This window comes from Siphateles boraxobius, unplaced genomic scaffold (assembly GCF_051911475.1).
Source record: "Siphateles boraxobius isolate OS27281-9 unplaced genomic scaffold, OSU_SipBor_1 17, whole genome shotgun sequence".
Taxonomy (NCBI): domain Eukaryota; kingdom Metazoa; phylum Chordata; class Actinopteri; order Cypriniformes; family Leuciscidae; genus Siphateles; species Siphateles boraxobius.
In genome coordinates this window covers 4,898,617-4,913,753 of record NW_027508777.1, presented here as the reverse complement: position 1 = coordinate 4,913,753, position 15,137 = coordinate 4,898,617, and the positions used below count along the sequence as shown (strand labels likewise).

The 15,137-nt window shown below is 36.3% G+C and overlaps 1 protein-coding gene and 1 long non-coding RNA gene across 2 annotated transcripts; one reads left to right on the top strand and one right to left on the bottom strand.

Annotated features, from left to right (window-relative positions):
* The first annotated feature begins 392 nt into the window (after positions 1-392).
* LOC143740270 (uncharacterized) lies at positions 393-1,210 on the top strand. Its single transcript, XR_013204816.1, has 3 exons — positions 393-464; positions 558-682; positions 1,037-1,210. It is a non-coding gene; the product is annotated as an uncharacterized LOC143740270 (long non-coding RNA).
* Positions 1,211-2,088: 878 nt separating this feature from the next.
* LOC143740253 (putative ATP-dependent DNA helicase Q1) lies at positions 2,089-4,968 on the bottom strand. Its single transcript, XM_077232339.1, has 3 exons — positions 4,352-4,968; positions 3,621-3,700; positions 2,089-3,513 (listed from the first exon to the last, which is right to left on the bottom strand). Exons 1-3 carry the CDS (start codon positions 4,825-4,827, stop codon positions 2,288-2,290), a joined length of 1,782 nt encoding a protein of 593 aa, XP_077088454.1. The 5' UTR covers positions 4,828-4,968; the 3' UTR covers positions 2,089-2,287.
* Between the last annotated feature and the right edge of the window lie 10,169 nt (positions 4,969-15,137).

Genomic DNA, 15,137 nt, shown 5'->3' with positions numbered 1-15,137 from the left:
TTCAAAGAGGGCTCTGAAAGAGATCATGGGACACTGCTTTCTAACATGATCAGGCTGAGGTCTGTATATTTGCCTATCACCCATACACTCCTTCCACACCCATACACCCCAGTCTGAGTGGCTTTGGCCCTGGGTAGCCATTCACTTTTTTCTTGAATTTCCCCTAGGGATCAATAAAGTATCTATATATCTATCTATCTATCTATTTATCTATCATGAACGACACCATGAAAAACAAGTATTTTTGATTGTAGAACAGTAGCACTTTGAACATTTTTCGCTGTGGTTTTATTTGTTGTTCTTTGTATGTGCGTTTTGTATGTACACATATTCTGCATGCATGTGTTGCCATTCTACGACTGTTTCTAACTACCATGTACATATTTTTTTCCAGGACTATTCTTTGTGCAGATGAACTCCAGCCACCATGAATTAAGGCTTGGTATTTTTTTTACTCGTGTACTGTGGAGATTAAGACTTGCCACCATGAATTCGGCATGAGTCTGCTCCTAAAACAAAAACAAAAATATTCACATGCAATCTTTATCCTTTTACAGGAGCAGCAATGCGAAACAAGGCCCACATACTGCATTCAATGCATATAAAGAGTTTCTGCAGAAGGACACGGCTGCTCTCTTCTTGGCCGCTGCGCTGGAGCATTTTGGACTGAAGGATGTTGGCGGTACGAGTTCTTCTAGATAAAAGTTGCTGAGCACATAGCCGTTTGCTAGAGCAGGACAATAACATTTAAAATGGAACAACTCTGGTCAGCACAGCAGCTACTCCTTCAGGTGTTTTTGTTGTTTTGTCAGCACCAAGTCAACATTACACCAAAAATTCAACTTAATGGTATAACGACTTAAACATAAACTTTCACGGCTTTAATGGCTTAAACAGTTGAGCAAAATCATAGTTATACATGGAATACCAGTGACTAGTCACAATGTTTTCTGAAGCAAGTGAAATGTCATGTATATGTAATGCTGCCTCTAAAAATATGTAATCATCATCATTACTTTTTTGTATGTCTCAACAGATATCCCAGAAGGCTTTATCCCTGACCACATCCAGACTGGTTCACTGGAGCTGAGAAGGAGCTGGCTGCATGAAGTTGTGTCCCAAGTTGTGGACAGATTTGTTGTGTTTCCCAACACTGCTGACATTTTAACTGGAGCCAGAGATGCTGCTAGCGAACAGCCTCTAAAGGAACAGGAACACCCATGCCGCATGCCAGGTTGCAAGGCGGTCTATAAGTACAGAAAAGCAAGGGATAACCATGAGCGAAAACAACATGGCTTTGCTGCAGCTTCAGTGTCTGTGTCAAATACAACCAGGCCAGTTTCAAGGGACCACAAAAAAGAACATACCGAAGCAAGACTCTGCTTTGGCTTGTTTCTGTCAAACATGCAGGATGCAGTGAAGGAGGGAGATGGAAAGAGGCTGTTGAGGTTGTACACAGTAGCACTGTTGTTTTATAAGGCCTACGGACATACACAATACGCCTACAGTACACTCTTACTGACCCTGCAGGTCAACGCCATGCTCTCCCCTCGCTTGGCTCATAGCCTCACCTGGAACAGGTTTTGGAATGGGAAGGGAGGGGCGGGAAAGAACATTTCCCTTGACTTACACCTCGAACACCTCAATAACTTTTTAAAGTCCTTCTTGAGGCGCATGGGCCCCAACATGACTGAACAAGCCGCAGACAGGATCAGCAGGTCCATTGGGGTTCTGAAGGACTTGATGGACACCACCGACAAGGAGCTGGAGGTGTCAAAGTCCAGTGGCATCCACCATGCTGCTCGCCAGAATCAGGACATCCTGATCCTGGTAGCGGTTATCAGAGAGGCCGAGCTGTTTAAAGACCAACCAGGCAGAGAGTTTACAGCCTTCCCCAAGTTTGATAGAGACATTCTCTCAAAACTTAAGTACAGTGAGTTGCGGGGATGGATGAGGTCCAAATTGAAAGAGTGGAGGAACTTACCCATTTGAAAACTTTGTAAATAAAACTGTAAATATTTGCTTAATTGCACTTGCATGTTTACCAGCTGTCACTTTTGAAACTTAAATAAAAAACAAACAAAGGTATCATGTGTCATTGTTTTATTATCACACATAGACAAATGCCAAACTTTTTCATAATGATGCAAGTATCATCAATCAATCTATTTTAACAAGTGAAAAGAAACAGTTTTGAGCAACAGTGACATTCAACTTTAATCAATTGCATTGGTTCAAAAAATTGTACATGTCAAAGTAATTTCAAATCTTAACAAAATACAAGACACTAATGGCCTGCACCTGAATGGTGGTGATAGTCTGAGTCTGTACTGCTATATGGGGTTCCTATCTCACTTAAGTCCTCATCTTCATCATCAAAATAACCTGTGTAATCAATGTCTGGCTCTGTGAAGCTGTCCTCGTGGGAAGTAGGCTGTATGTCCAACTCAATATCACCAAAAACCTCACTTATTACAAGTAGAATTTCTCTTGCATGGCGTGCTCTGAATACTGGAAGGTTGTTAATAATGTAAGTCAAGTCAAATATGTGTTCGCTGTGTTCTACCACTGCCTCTATAAGTTCAGCGCTAAATCCTGTACAGGCTGACCTGCTAGTGAAGAGACGGGCTGTGTCTTTAAGTAAAGAGCTCCTGTACTCCTCCAACAGATCCCTTACTAAGGTTCTATCATCATCTGTTACCGATCTACATTTCAAATCAATGCAAACATCTGGTTCTAACAACTCATATTTAGGAATAGGCTCTCCACAAACACAAGATGCACATGAACATACAGAGTGGCAATGGGTACAACACAGATGTCCTGGCTCCACACTTGTGGTGTGCTCCTCAAAATGGCAGAATAAAGCTTTTCTAAAGCAGCTGTGTGTGCCTGTGGCAATCACTCCTTTAACTACTTTATCAACCTTGACAGACTGTTTGATAACATACAGAATTGCATGTGATTGCAAACCATTTCTGCCGGCCCGTCCAACCTGTTGAACAATATCCTCTATGTCGTCTGGTGATCCATACATGACAACATGAGAAACATTCGGGAAATTCAATCCCATCCCGAGAGCTGTTGTTGCTACAACAACTCTGCAGCTCCCCTCTCCATTAAACGATGCCAGAACTCGATCTTTATACTGTGTGAGTGTCTTACTGTGAAACATTCCTATCAGAAGGTGTTCAGCCTTATGATCCTTGTCCCTGTCAATCCAAGCATCTTCACCAAGTTCAGCTTTAAGATAGCTGTACACCTTTCCAACTGATTTCAATGATTTGCAATAAATAATGATGGGGGACATAGACAGTGCCTTATCTTTGACATCCTTCACTACCCAGTCCATGCAGCTGAGATCATTGGAAGGAACCTGTGTCAGTCCAAGCCTGATGTTTGTCCTGTTTGGGCTCACAGTAACTTCAGTTGCATTCTCCATACGCAGCAGCTTGGTCACACGGCGTCTATTCTTAGTATCAGCTGATGCTGTCAGCGCTAACACAGGTGTACCTGAAAGACAAAAAGGCAAACACACATAATAAGAAAAGGTATAAACACGATGGATGATTACAGAGCTTCACTGCTTTGGCCCCCAATAACCATTTTAAGTACCTCACCTTCTTTGGCAAGGGATCTGAGTTCTCCCAGTCTGGCAAAGCTCTCCCTGAAGGCAGCCTCCCCTTTTGCACCCTCTCCCCTGGTCGACACAAAACAGAGAAACAGAGATCCAACAATGAGTCTTACTGAGTAAAGGTTGATAACATGCATAGTGAATATAAAGGTCATTATACTATTTTAATGTATATTTAACACTCAAAATTCGCATGTGATATTAACTTCACATCTTGTGTATACATCTTGCACTTGTGTATAAATTGTATACTTGATAAGATACATTGTAATATTTTTATTTATTTAATCTTTTTTATTTATTTATTAGTATATGTCAGTTTATGTTTGTGTTTGGTTTGTATTGTGTGTTAAATCCTGCGGCAACACTGCAATTTCCCCTTGGGGATTAATAAAGTTTTTCTAATTCTAATTCTAATTCTAATAGGAGCATTTACAGCCAGGGCAATGTTAACTTAGGTAACGCTAGCTAGTTCATCACTCTGTATAGGTTGTTTGGCGTTCACATACAACATAAATATAGACGTGTATATAATACGTGTATATATACAAAAAACATTTTAATCTTCATCCTATATGACTGAGCCAACGTTGCTTATGAACAAATTGCTAGTGCATATTGTTAGCTATCGTTTGTTTGGCTTCAAGGACCTAATGACATTGTTTAACATACAATTAAGTTTGGTAACGTAACTAACGTTAACGTTTTTAAACTTACCATTTATATGTGACATGCACCTCATCAACGACAATCCCCACCAAGTCTTCTCGGTATACTTCGGAGGAAAGCATATCCCTCCATTTCTCATTGAGTAACCAAGACTCAGGGCTACCAAACACCAACTGTATCCGGCCATGGAGGATGTCTGTATCGTTGATTCCTCCGAGCTGCATGGCAGAGACTCCAAGCTTCCCAGCCTCTCTGATCTGATCTTCCATCAGGGCAACCAACGGAGATACTACCACTATTATGGGATTTTTCACCTTTCCTATTTTCTTCACGACAAGAGGAGCCAATTGATAGATCAAACTCTTGCCGAAACCAGTCGGGAGAAGAGCAAAAACATCTTTTCCTCTGAGAAAAGCCTCCAGAGCAGTGTTTTGCTCTTCTTTCAGTGAAGAAATACTCGGTAATTCCGATAAAACTTGCTCGATAGCCACGCTGATGCTAGTTTCATCCGCTGAAGCCGCCATGTTCTTTAGACTGAACTGTCGCACTTCTCGTTGCGTCACACCTCAACCCGCCTCTAAGCCAACGCTGATTGGACGTTCGTTTGGTGAACTGCTCCCAAATTTTCTTTAACGGAAAGTATCCAGACTGATCTGCGAGTGAAAACTTGAAAGCTCGCGAGATCAGGATGGTCTCGCGAGGCTAGGGAGATCATTCCACCAGCATGGAACTGTGAATGAGAATGTTCTGGAGAGTGATTTAGTGCCTCGCTGTGATGGCACCACGAGCCGTCGCTCCTTGGCCGATCGTAGGCTTCTGGTAGGGACGTAGACTTGTAGTAGGGAGTGAAAGTAGGACGGAGCTGAGTCTGTGGTAGATCTGTAAGCAAGCGTCAAAGCTTTGAATTTGATGCGAGCAGAGAGTGGTAGCCAATGCAGTGAGATGAACAGAGGAGTGACGTGAGCCCTTTTGGGCTCGTTGAAGACAAGGCGGGCTGCAGCATTCTGGATCATTTGTAGAGGTTTAGTAACACATGATGGAAGTCCAGCTAGGAGAGTGTTGCAGTAATCAAGCCTAGAAATAACCAGGGCCTGGACGAAAAGTTGTGTTGCATGCTCAGTTAGGAAAGGCCTGATCTTCCTGATGTTATACATTGCAAACCTGCATGATCGAGCTGTCTTAGTAATGTGGTCTGTGAAGGTCAGCTGGTCATCAAATATTACTCCAAGATTTCTGACCGACCTTGATGGGGTGATTGAGGATGACTCTAGCTGGATAGTGAAGTCGTGCTGTAGATGCGGTTTGGCAGGGAAGACGAGAAGCTCAGTCTTTGCCAGGTTGAGCTGCAGGTGATGTTCCTTCATCCATGCCGAGATGTCCGCCAGACAGCTTGAGATACGTGCAGCTACTGTGGGATCATCTGGTTGAAATGAGAGGTAGAGCTGGGTGTCATCAGCATAGCAATGGTAAGAGAAACCATGTGCCTGTATGATGGGTCCCAATGATGTGGTGTAGATGGAGAAGAGGAGCGGAGCGGTCCAAGAACTGAACCCTGAGGAAACCCTGTGTTCAGTTGATGTGCTTTGGATACCTCGCCTCTCCATGTAACCCTGAAGGACCTACCTGTGAGATAGGACTCAAACCAGTGGAGGGAAGTTCCTTTGATGCCCAGTGATGAGAGGGTGGACAGAAGGATCTGATGATTCACAGTGTCGAAGGCAGCAGAAAGATCCAGCAGAATGAGAACTGAAGATTTGGAAGCAGCTTTTGCAATCCGCAGATCTTCTGTGACCGACAGTAGTGCAGTCTCGGTTGAATGGCCTTTTTTGAAGCCAGATTGGTTGACATCTAGCTGGTTGGTCAGAGACAGGAAAGATGACACTTGGTTGAAAGTAGGGTTGGGCGGTATTTCAGTAATATCCTATACCGCGGGGTCTTAAAATAGCAACGGTATCAGTTTCAATACCATCATTACCGGCACTTGTATATAATATATAAAGATAATTTATTCAATGCCTAAAAATGCTTATGTAGTTGTCATCAAGTGACAGTGTGGAGGAGAAAGAGAGAGAGAGAAGGGAGAGGCGGTAAATACTGACGAGGCAATTTGTAAATGTTGCAATAAAAAAGGTGACCGCGAGAGATGGAAACACCTCTAACCTAATGTCGCATCTCTGAAACAACCAGCCACTCACTGCTGTGAGGATGCATTTTGCCCAGAGTTCATTAAATAAGCGCATTAGTTTATATTTGGTAAAATATTATAATGTTTTTTTTTACGTTGATAATGGAAGCTGAACAGCACGAGTAATGCCGGGCGTACACCAAAGGATTTTCACAGTCCCAGACTAAAGACCGGCAGTCTTTAGGAATCTTACTGGAGTCTCAGCGCGCTCCCGTCGTCTCGATCGTTAAATGTGAGGTGATAATCTGCAGTCGGCGACACGATTTATGCCAATGTTTCTCTAGTCTTTCATATCAAACATGTTTGATATTATCGCAAGTCTTTAGTCTGAGACTAAAAACTGTGAACCCAAGTCTTTAGATGTGAGCTAATAATATTATAAAGTCTTTTCTAAATCTTTTCAAAGTCTTTAGGTGTACAGAAGGCATAAGATGGGATGCATCAGGAGTCAGACATTGACCACTTAATTAAGTTTCATTTTGTAAATGGCCTTTCTTTAAAGTGAATTTTGTTTTGTATAAATTGTATCTTAATTTTAATATTTTTTTTATCAACCAATTGCCTGGATTTAATAAATAAGAATCAAATATAGCAGACAACATAATCATGACATGATCGCGCGCTGGCGTGCCGCGGTCACTTGCATTGAAATCTCATCATAAATAAACCGAAACAGTCTCCCAGACATGACAGATAGGCCTATATCTAAAAAAAGCTTGAAATTTCATTAAACGAAACAATTCAAAACGAAAAGAAATAGGCCACTCGCTGATTATTTAATCCATGAAGTGCATTTCTCTCTATGCGCGTTCATACGGAAATGGCGATCATCAAATTAAACGAAACTATTCAAAACGAAAAGAAATAGAATAGCCTACTCTCTGATTATGTAATCCATGATGTGCATTTCTCTCTATCGTTCACTATGGAGAAGGCGATTCGTCAATTTCTTTAAACGAAACAATTCAAAAGGAAAAGAAATATAGGCAGCATACTCTCTGATTAATCCATGATGTGCATTTCTCTCTATAGTCGCGATCATTACGGAGATATCAATCGTCAATTTCTTTAAACGAACCAATTCAAAACGAAAAGAAAAAGGCTAGCCTATACCTTCTGATTATGTAATCCATGATTTGCATTTCTGTCTATATATGCGCGTTCACTAGGAGATGGCGATCGTCAACTTAATCTTTGCAGCACTGACAGAAAAGTTGTATTAATAAAAATCAATGGACGCGTCACCAGATTTACAAATGCACTTCTTGCTTGTTGCTTGTTAATTTAATTTAAGTTAATTAATAAAATGAATACAATTGTCATAATTAAAATAATTAAATATTATTAAGTGGCCCATTTTTGCTCATTTATAAATAGTATTTATATCTACCACCCCCTCAGCACCTGGGTTAAAAAAATTATTTGGCGCCACCATATTATAACGGCCCACGTATTAAAAATAGTCGAGTCTAAATAGGGCTCCGGCTCATATTACATTTAATGCCGTCAGCCGGGATCAGACACAACGTGCACGGGTTGGCCTTGATTTTTTTTTTTTTTTTTTTTTCGATCTGTTATTCAGTTTCTGAACTGTGTATGCACAAGCCAACAGTTTGGTGACGCTGTCTGAGCCTTATGTCGTAATTTTTAATTAGTCACGGTAATACCGTATACCCCGGTAAAATAGGGAGGAGGTTTGACGGTATCAAAATTTGTATACCGCCCAAGCCTACCTGCAACATTGTTCATTGAGCCCTGCCACTCATTTCTTCTGGGGGTGTACAACTTCAGTAAAAAACAAATGACAATGAGGTGGATCTCCAAAAATCTAATTGAACAGAGAGCAATCAAGATCGAAAAAGGAGACACAGTGACATTCATGGCCATCTTACACCAGCAGTGAATCTTTTATAACAATATAGTTGAACTTTAATGTGCATAGTCTTTGAGATTTGATAAGCAAAGTGTTTTGGCAAATTACTGACCTTCCTCATCCCTTCCTTAGGCCTGGGACACACTGGCTGCTTGGTGTAAGCCTCTCAGCTGCTTGGCGTGTCCGTTTTTATTTCGGCGCCCATGTTAACAGGTTAGAGCTTGCACACTGGCTGCGTGACACGCGCATCTCAGGAGCGGCATGAGCCGCGCGGAAAACGCGTGCATGCTAGAAATAGAACCGACGCCTATTTTTCACGCGACACGCAAGCGTGTTGGAAGCGTTTCCAGGCAAAATAGAATAGGAAAAGATGTTTAAATGTTATTTTGTACACGAATACATATTAATAAATTACATTTTTGACAAATTTAGATATAAATATAGGCCTAATTTAAAAGTAAATAAATAAATAGGCCTAATTATCAATTTTCATATATTGCACCTGCAATACAGAACGACATATTCTGTAGTCTATTTTGCTGTCAATACTGCTGTGCTGACAGTGTCTTTATCAGTAGGCTTTATATTTATGCTTAACATGAAGTATAGGGCTTGCACAACTCTCTCCCATATGTCGGACAAAGGGTGATGCGTGTCAGCAGCGCCGCGTCAGACATGCTTCTGATGTGCAAAGACACAGAAAACGCGACGCAGCCGCCACGCAGCTGACACGCAACAGAAACGCCACGCTTACGCCACGCAGCCAGTGTGTCCCAGGCCTTAGTATGTATGTCATCATTGAATTCCCGGAGGAGTCGACGGTTGGCATTGTAGCCCAGTGCTGGACAGACAGGGAAAACGGGGTACAAGAAAAATTCATAACCTTCCACATCAACAATATAATCTTGATCAAAAATATAAAAATTAAGAAATGTATAAATATTTTAACAATGTCTCTGACTTCACTGGATGCATGCTAGCAACAATACAGCTACTGGCCGCCTACAAACCCCACTAAAAGGGCAATAAAAAAACAGGTCATTATCAACTTACAAAGAATACATTGCTAACTGCACATTAATAATGTGTGATCTATTTAGATGAGACACCACTGAGGGCGACCCCAAGAAAAAGAAAGCATCAAGGTACCATTGTAAATACCATTCAACAAATGGCAAATTTAAATTCAGGTTAAAGTAAATTAACATTTTGCATGCTATTTAGATGGACCATTTCCTAAAAAAAAACATCAATTGTTGAGAAAAGGCCAGACAAAGGTATAAGTATATTTGTATGCTCTTTTTAAACAACTAAATAAATTATTTAAAATTAATGTTTACAATGAAAATTTCCCCCCTGAAACATATTTGTTATTTTACATTTCTTTGATACAGCAACAGAGGCTACACTTCCCAACCCACCCCAACATAAACCAAGTACATTAGTACAAGCACATCAAACAGTATAGTACCATGAGTACATAAAATATATTTTCTGCAATTACATGTACTTCTTTTTTGTCTTTGTATACTCAAAATAGAAAAAGTCAAAGAGTCTTCCCAGAATGCAACCTATGACCATTCAGATCCCAGTCCATCACGTGATTTATCTAAAGGTATAATTGAATAAATTATTTCACTCTATGGGGTGAATTCAGTAAGAACTAGAAAAATAGTTTGATGAGACAAACTTTAAGTTGGCTTGAGAAAGCCGGACCATAGAGTTTGAATAAGTTTAAAGTAGTTTGAAGTTTAAAGTAGTTTGAAGTTTGATAGATGGATTAGTCAGAAAGAAAGAATAGTTAGAAAGAAAGAAAACGATTGGTTAGAAAGATAGATGAATAATATATAGATAGAAAGATTAGTTTCAATGAAAGAAAGATTAGTTAGAAAGAAAGATTAGTTAGAAAGAAAGATAGATTAGAAAGAAAGAATAGTTAGAAAGAAAGAAAGATTAGTTAGAAAGAAAGATTAGTCAGAAATATAGATAGAAAGAAAGATAGATAGAAAGAAAGATCGGTAAGAAAGAAAGAAAGATAAGAGTAGTTAAGAAAGAAAGATAGATTAGTTAGAAAAATTAGTTAGAAAGAAAAAAGATAGATTAGTTAGAAAGAAAGAAAGATTAGTTAGATAGAAAGAAAAAAAGATTAGTTAGAAAGAAAGAAAGGATTAGTTAGAAAGAAAGAAATAAAGGATTAGTTAGAAAGAAAGATGGATTTGTTAGAAAGAAAGAAAGAAAGAAAGAAAGGATTAGTTAGAAAGAAAGATAGATAGATTAGTTAGAAAGAAAGAAATATTAGTTAGAAAGAAAGAAAGATAGATTAGTTAGAAAGAAAGATAGATAGATTAGTTAGAAAGAAAGATAGATCAGTTAGAAAGAAAGATTAGTAAGAAAGAAAGAAAGATTAGTAAGAAAGAAAGATAGATAGATTAGTTAGAAAGAAAAAAGAGATTAGTTAGAAAGATAGAAAGAGTAGTTAGAAATAAAAAAGATAGATTAGTTAGAAAGAAAGAAAGATTAATTAGAAAGAAAGAAAGATAGATTAGTTAGAAAGAAAGATAGATAGATTTGTTAGAATGAAAGAAAGACAGATTAGTTAGAAAAAAAAGATTAGTTAGAAAGAAAGATAGATTTGTTAGAATGAAAGAAAGATAGATTAGTCAGAAAGAAAGAAAGAGATTAGAAAGAAAGAAAGAGATTAGTTAGAAAGAAAGATAGATAGATTAGTTAGAAAGAAAGAAAGATAGATTAGTTAGAAAGAAAGATAGATAGATAGATTATTTAGAAAGAAAGATAGATAGATTAGTTAGAAAGAAAGAAAGAAAGAAAGATAGATTAGTTAGAAAGAAACATAGATAGATAGATAGATTAGTTAGAAAGAAAGATAGATAGATTAGTTAGAAAGAAAGAACAATAGATTAGTTAGAAAGAAAGAACGATAGATTAGTTCGAAATAAAGATAGATAGATTAGTTAGAAAGAAAAAAGATAGATTAGTTAGAAAGAAAAAAGATAGATTAGTTAGAAAGAAAGAAAGAATGATTGATTAGAAAGAAAGATAGATTAGTTAGAAAGAAAGATAGATAGATAGATTTGTTAGAATGAAAGAAAGACAGATTAGTTAGAAAGAAAAAAGATAGATTAGTTAGAAAGAAAGAAAGATTAGTTAGAAAGAAAGAAAGATAGATTTGTTAGAATGAAAGAAAGATAGATTAGTGAGAAAGAAAGAAAGAAAGCAAGACAGATTAGTTAGAAAAAAGAGATTAGTTAGAGATTAGTTAGAAAGAAAAAAGATAGATTAGTTAGAAAGAAAGATGGATTTGTTAGAAAGAAATAAAGATAGATAGATTAGAAAGAAAGAAAGATTAGTTAGAAAGAAAGAAAGATACATAGATTAGAAAGAAATAAAGATTAGTTAGAAAGAAAGAAAGATAGATACGTTAGAAAGAAAGAAAGATTAGTTAGATAGAAAGAAAGAAAGAAGGATTAGTTAGAAAGAAAGATGGATTTGTTAGAAAGAAAGAAAGATGGATTAGTTAGAAAGAAAGAAAGAAAGATGGATTAGTTAGAAGAAAGAAAGAAAGAAAGAAAGAAAGAAAGAAAGAAAGAAAGAAAGATGGATTAGTTAGAAAGAAAGAAAGAAAGAAAGAAAGAAAGAAAGAAAGAAAGAAAGAAAAAATGATTATGTAGAAAGATAGATAGATTAGCTAGAAAGACGAAAGATAGATTAGTTAGAAAGAAAGAAAGTTGGATTAGTTAGAAATAAAGAAAGATGATTAGATTAGTTAGAAAAGAAAGATTAGTTAGAAAGAATGATAGATTAGTTAGAAAGAAAGATAGATAGATTAGTTAGAAAGAAAGATAGATTAGTTAGAAAGAAAAGAAAGATAGATAGAAATAAAGATTGGTTAGAAACAAAGAAAGATGGATAGATTAGTTAGAAAGAAAGAAAGATTAGTTAGAAAGAAATAAAGATTAGTTAGAAAGAAAGATGGATTTGTTAGAAAAAAGAAAGATTAGTTAGAAAGAAAGAAAGATGGATTAGTTAGAAAGAAAGATGGATTAGATAGAAAGAAAGAAAGAAAGAAAGAAAGATGGATTAGTTAGAAAGAAAAAAGATTAGTTAGAAGGAAAGAAAGAGAAAGAAAGATAGCTTTACAAAGATTAGTTAGAAAGAAAGGAAGATAGATAAGTTAGAAAGAAAAAAGAGAAAGAAAGATAGATTAGTTAGAAAGAAAGATTGATATATTAGTTAGAAAGAAAGATAGATTAAGTAGAAAGAAAGAAAGAAAGAAAGATTAGTTAGAAAGAAAGAAAGATAGATTAGTTAGAAAGAAAGATAGATTAGTTAGAAAGAAAGATAGATTGGTTAGAAAGAAAGATTAGTTAGAAAGAAAGATAGATAGATTAGTTAGAAAGAAAGATAGATAGATTAGTTACAAAGAAAGAAAGATTAGTTAGAAAGAAATAAAGATTAGTTAGAAAGAAAGATGGATTTGTTAGAAAAAAGAAAGATTAGTTAGAAAGAAAGATAGATAGATTAGTTAGAAAGAAAGATGGATTAGTTAGAAAGAAAGAAAGAAAGAATGATGGATTAGTTAGAAAGAAAGATTAGTTAGAAAGAAAGAAAGAAAGAAAGAAAGAGAAAGAAAGATAGATAGATTAGTTAGAAAGAAAGAATGATGGATTAGTTAGAAAGAAAGATTAGATAGAAAGAAAGGAAGATAGATAAGTTAGAAAGAAAGAAAGAGAGAGAAAGATTAGTTAGAAAGAAAGATAGATAGATTAGTTAGAAAGAAAGATAGATAGATTAAGTAGAAAGAAAGAAAGAAAGAAAGAAAGATTAGTTAGAAAGAAAGAAAGAGATTAGTAAGAAAGATAGATTAGTTAGAAAGAAAGAAAGATTAGTTAGAAAGAAAGATGGATAGATTAGTTAGAAAGAAAGATAGATAGATAGATAGATTAGTTAAAAAAGAAAGATTATTTAGAAAGAAAGAAAGATTAGTTAGAAAGAAAGATGGATTTGTTAGAAAAAATAAATATTAGTTAGAAAGAAAGATAGATTATTTAGAAAGATGGATTAGTTAAAAAGAAAGAAAGAAAGAAAGAAAGAAAGAAAGAAAGATGGATTACTTAGAAAGAAAGATTAGTTAGAAAGAAAGAAAGAGAAAGAAAGATAGCTTAGTTAGAAATAAAGATAGATTAAGTAGAAAGAAAGAAAGAAAGAAAGAAAGAAAGATTAGTTAGAAAGAAAGAAAGATAGATTAGTTAGAAAGAAAAAAGATTAGTTAGAAAGAAAGAAAGATTATTAGATAGATAGATAGATAGATAGATAGATAGATAGATAGATAGATAGATAGATAGATAGATAGATAGATAGATAAGTTCATTAGTACATATAGAATGGTTGTTTAATTGAATCTAGGGCTTCAGGAGTTTAGATTTGAGGTTTTGTGTTGTACACTACTGGGCCACCGTAGCCTTGGCTCAATTTGAACTGTTGCAATGAAAGTCAATGGGATTTTTATGGTTTTTAATATTAATTTTTAAGAAAACTGAAAGTCAAATCAGTCTGAAAAGATATAGCAACTCGAGTCAGAACAGTCTGAAGGTCTGACCCGAGTTTGGAGTTTGTAGAGTTAAAACTCTAGGAGGAGTTAGAGTCAGAAAATTTTGGTTAAGAAAAAGAAGAAGAAGAATAATAACTAGAATGTACATTTCCAGAAGAAAATGTGAAGTGGTGCTTGCAGTGGCAAAACTCGCCACTCGGTTGCTAGGCAGTGTTAATTTTGTCAGCAAATTTTGATTTAGTTTTAGTCTTAGTCTTTTGACTAAAATGCCATTTAGTTTTAGTCATATTTTAGTCATCTGAATTGTTTTAGTTTTAGTCTAGTTTTAGTCGACGAAATACAATAACATTTTAGTCGACTAAATCAACAGTAGATTTAGTCGACTAAAATATAATGGGTTTAGTTCAATTGTAATGCATTAATTTAGAATTTCTCTAAAATGTCCAAACCCATATACTCCCAGAGAAAACATCTATTAACCTATTAATATGAATGATTTTTAAGTTTGAACATGCAATACAGATACAGATTTAACTGCTGTTACTTAAAAAATATCTTAAAATGAAATAAAACCACTTTTCCTAAAGTACAACACAGTCTTCTTTACAATGAATGATATATTCATTCCTTATAACTACTTACACATCATTCTTTATTCTTTCAAGCAGACATATTTATTTGTATGAATTAAATATAATTAATCCTTATTAAAGCTATTAACAAACAGTGAATGCTTTTCTCTTTTTCTTTTGTTGCTTGATCAAAATTAAGGACACGGACCGCATTAGGTTTATTGCCACTGTCACTTTAAGACGTCGGATCATGTCCAATGACATGCGGATACAATTGCACTGATGCACATCCGACACACTCACAGTTTAAGACATAACCAGCATAGTTTACATGAATACTCTCCAAAAAGGACATTTAGACATACTGTTGTGTATTTCTCCATTCAGACACGAAAGAGAGCTCAATTCAGTAGCTTACTCGCGCGCTGTAGGTGTATTGTGCATGACTGCACGCTTCGGGTTAGGTGTGTGCGCAAAGAAAACCGCACCGAATAGAGCTCTTTTTTGCATCGTCACTCTTATTCAGAGATCTATATGTCTGCTCTACTCATTCTCCCAGACGTTCACATTTTTTAACGTTTTATGACCGCGGGGTAGATCACATTACAGTAGCCTACAAATGTGCGCATCTACCA

What these genes read in the sequence shown, in the direction of transcription:
- LOC143740253 (XM_077232339.1), bottom strand. Translation starts at nt 4,827, where the DNA reads ATGGCGGCTTCAGCGGATGAAACTAGCATCAGCGTGGCTATCGAGCAA. An exon ending in GTGCATGTCACATATAAATG is followed by an intron (nt 3,701 to 4,351) that starts GTAAGTTTAAAA and finishes TGTGTCGACCAG; the next exon opens with GGGAGAGGGTGCAAAAGGGG. An exon ending in CAGATCCCTTGCCAAAGAAG is followed by an intron (nt 3,514 to 3,620) that starts GTGAGGTACTTA and finishes TTTGTCTTTCAG; the next exon opens with GTACACCTGTGTTAGCGCTG.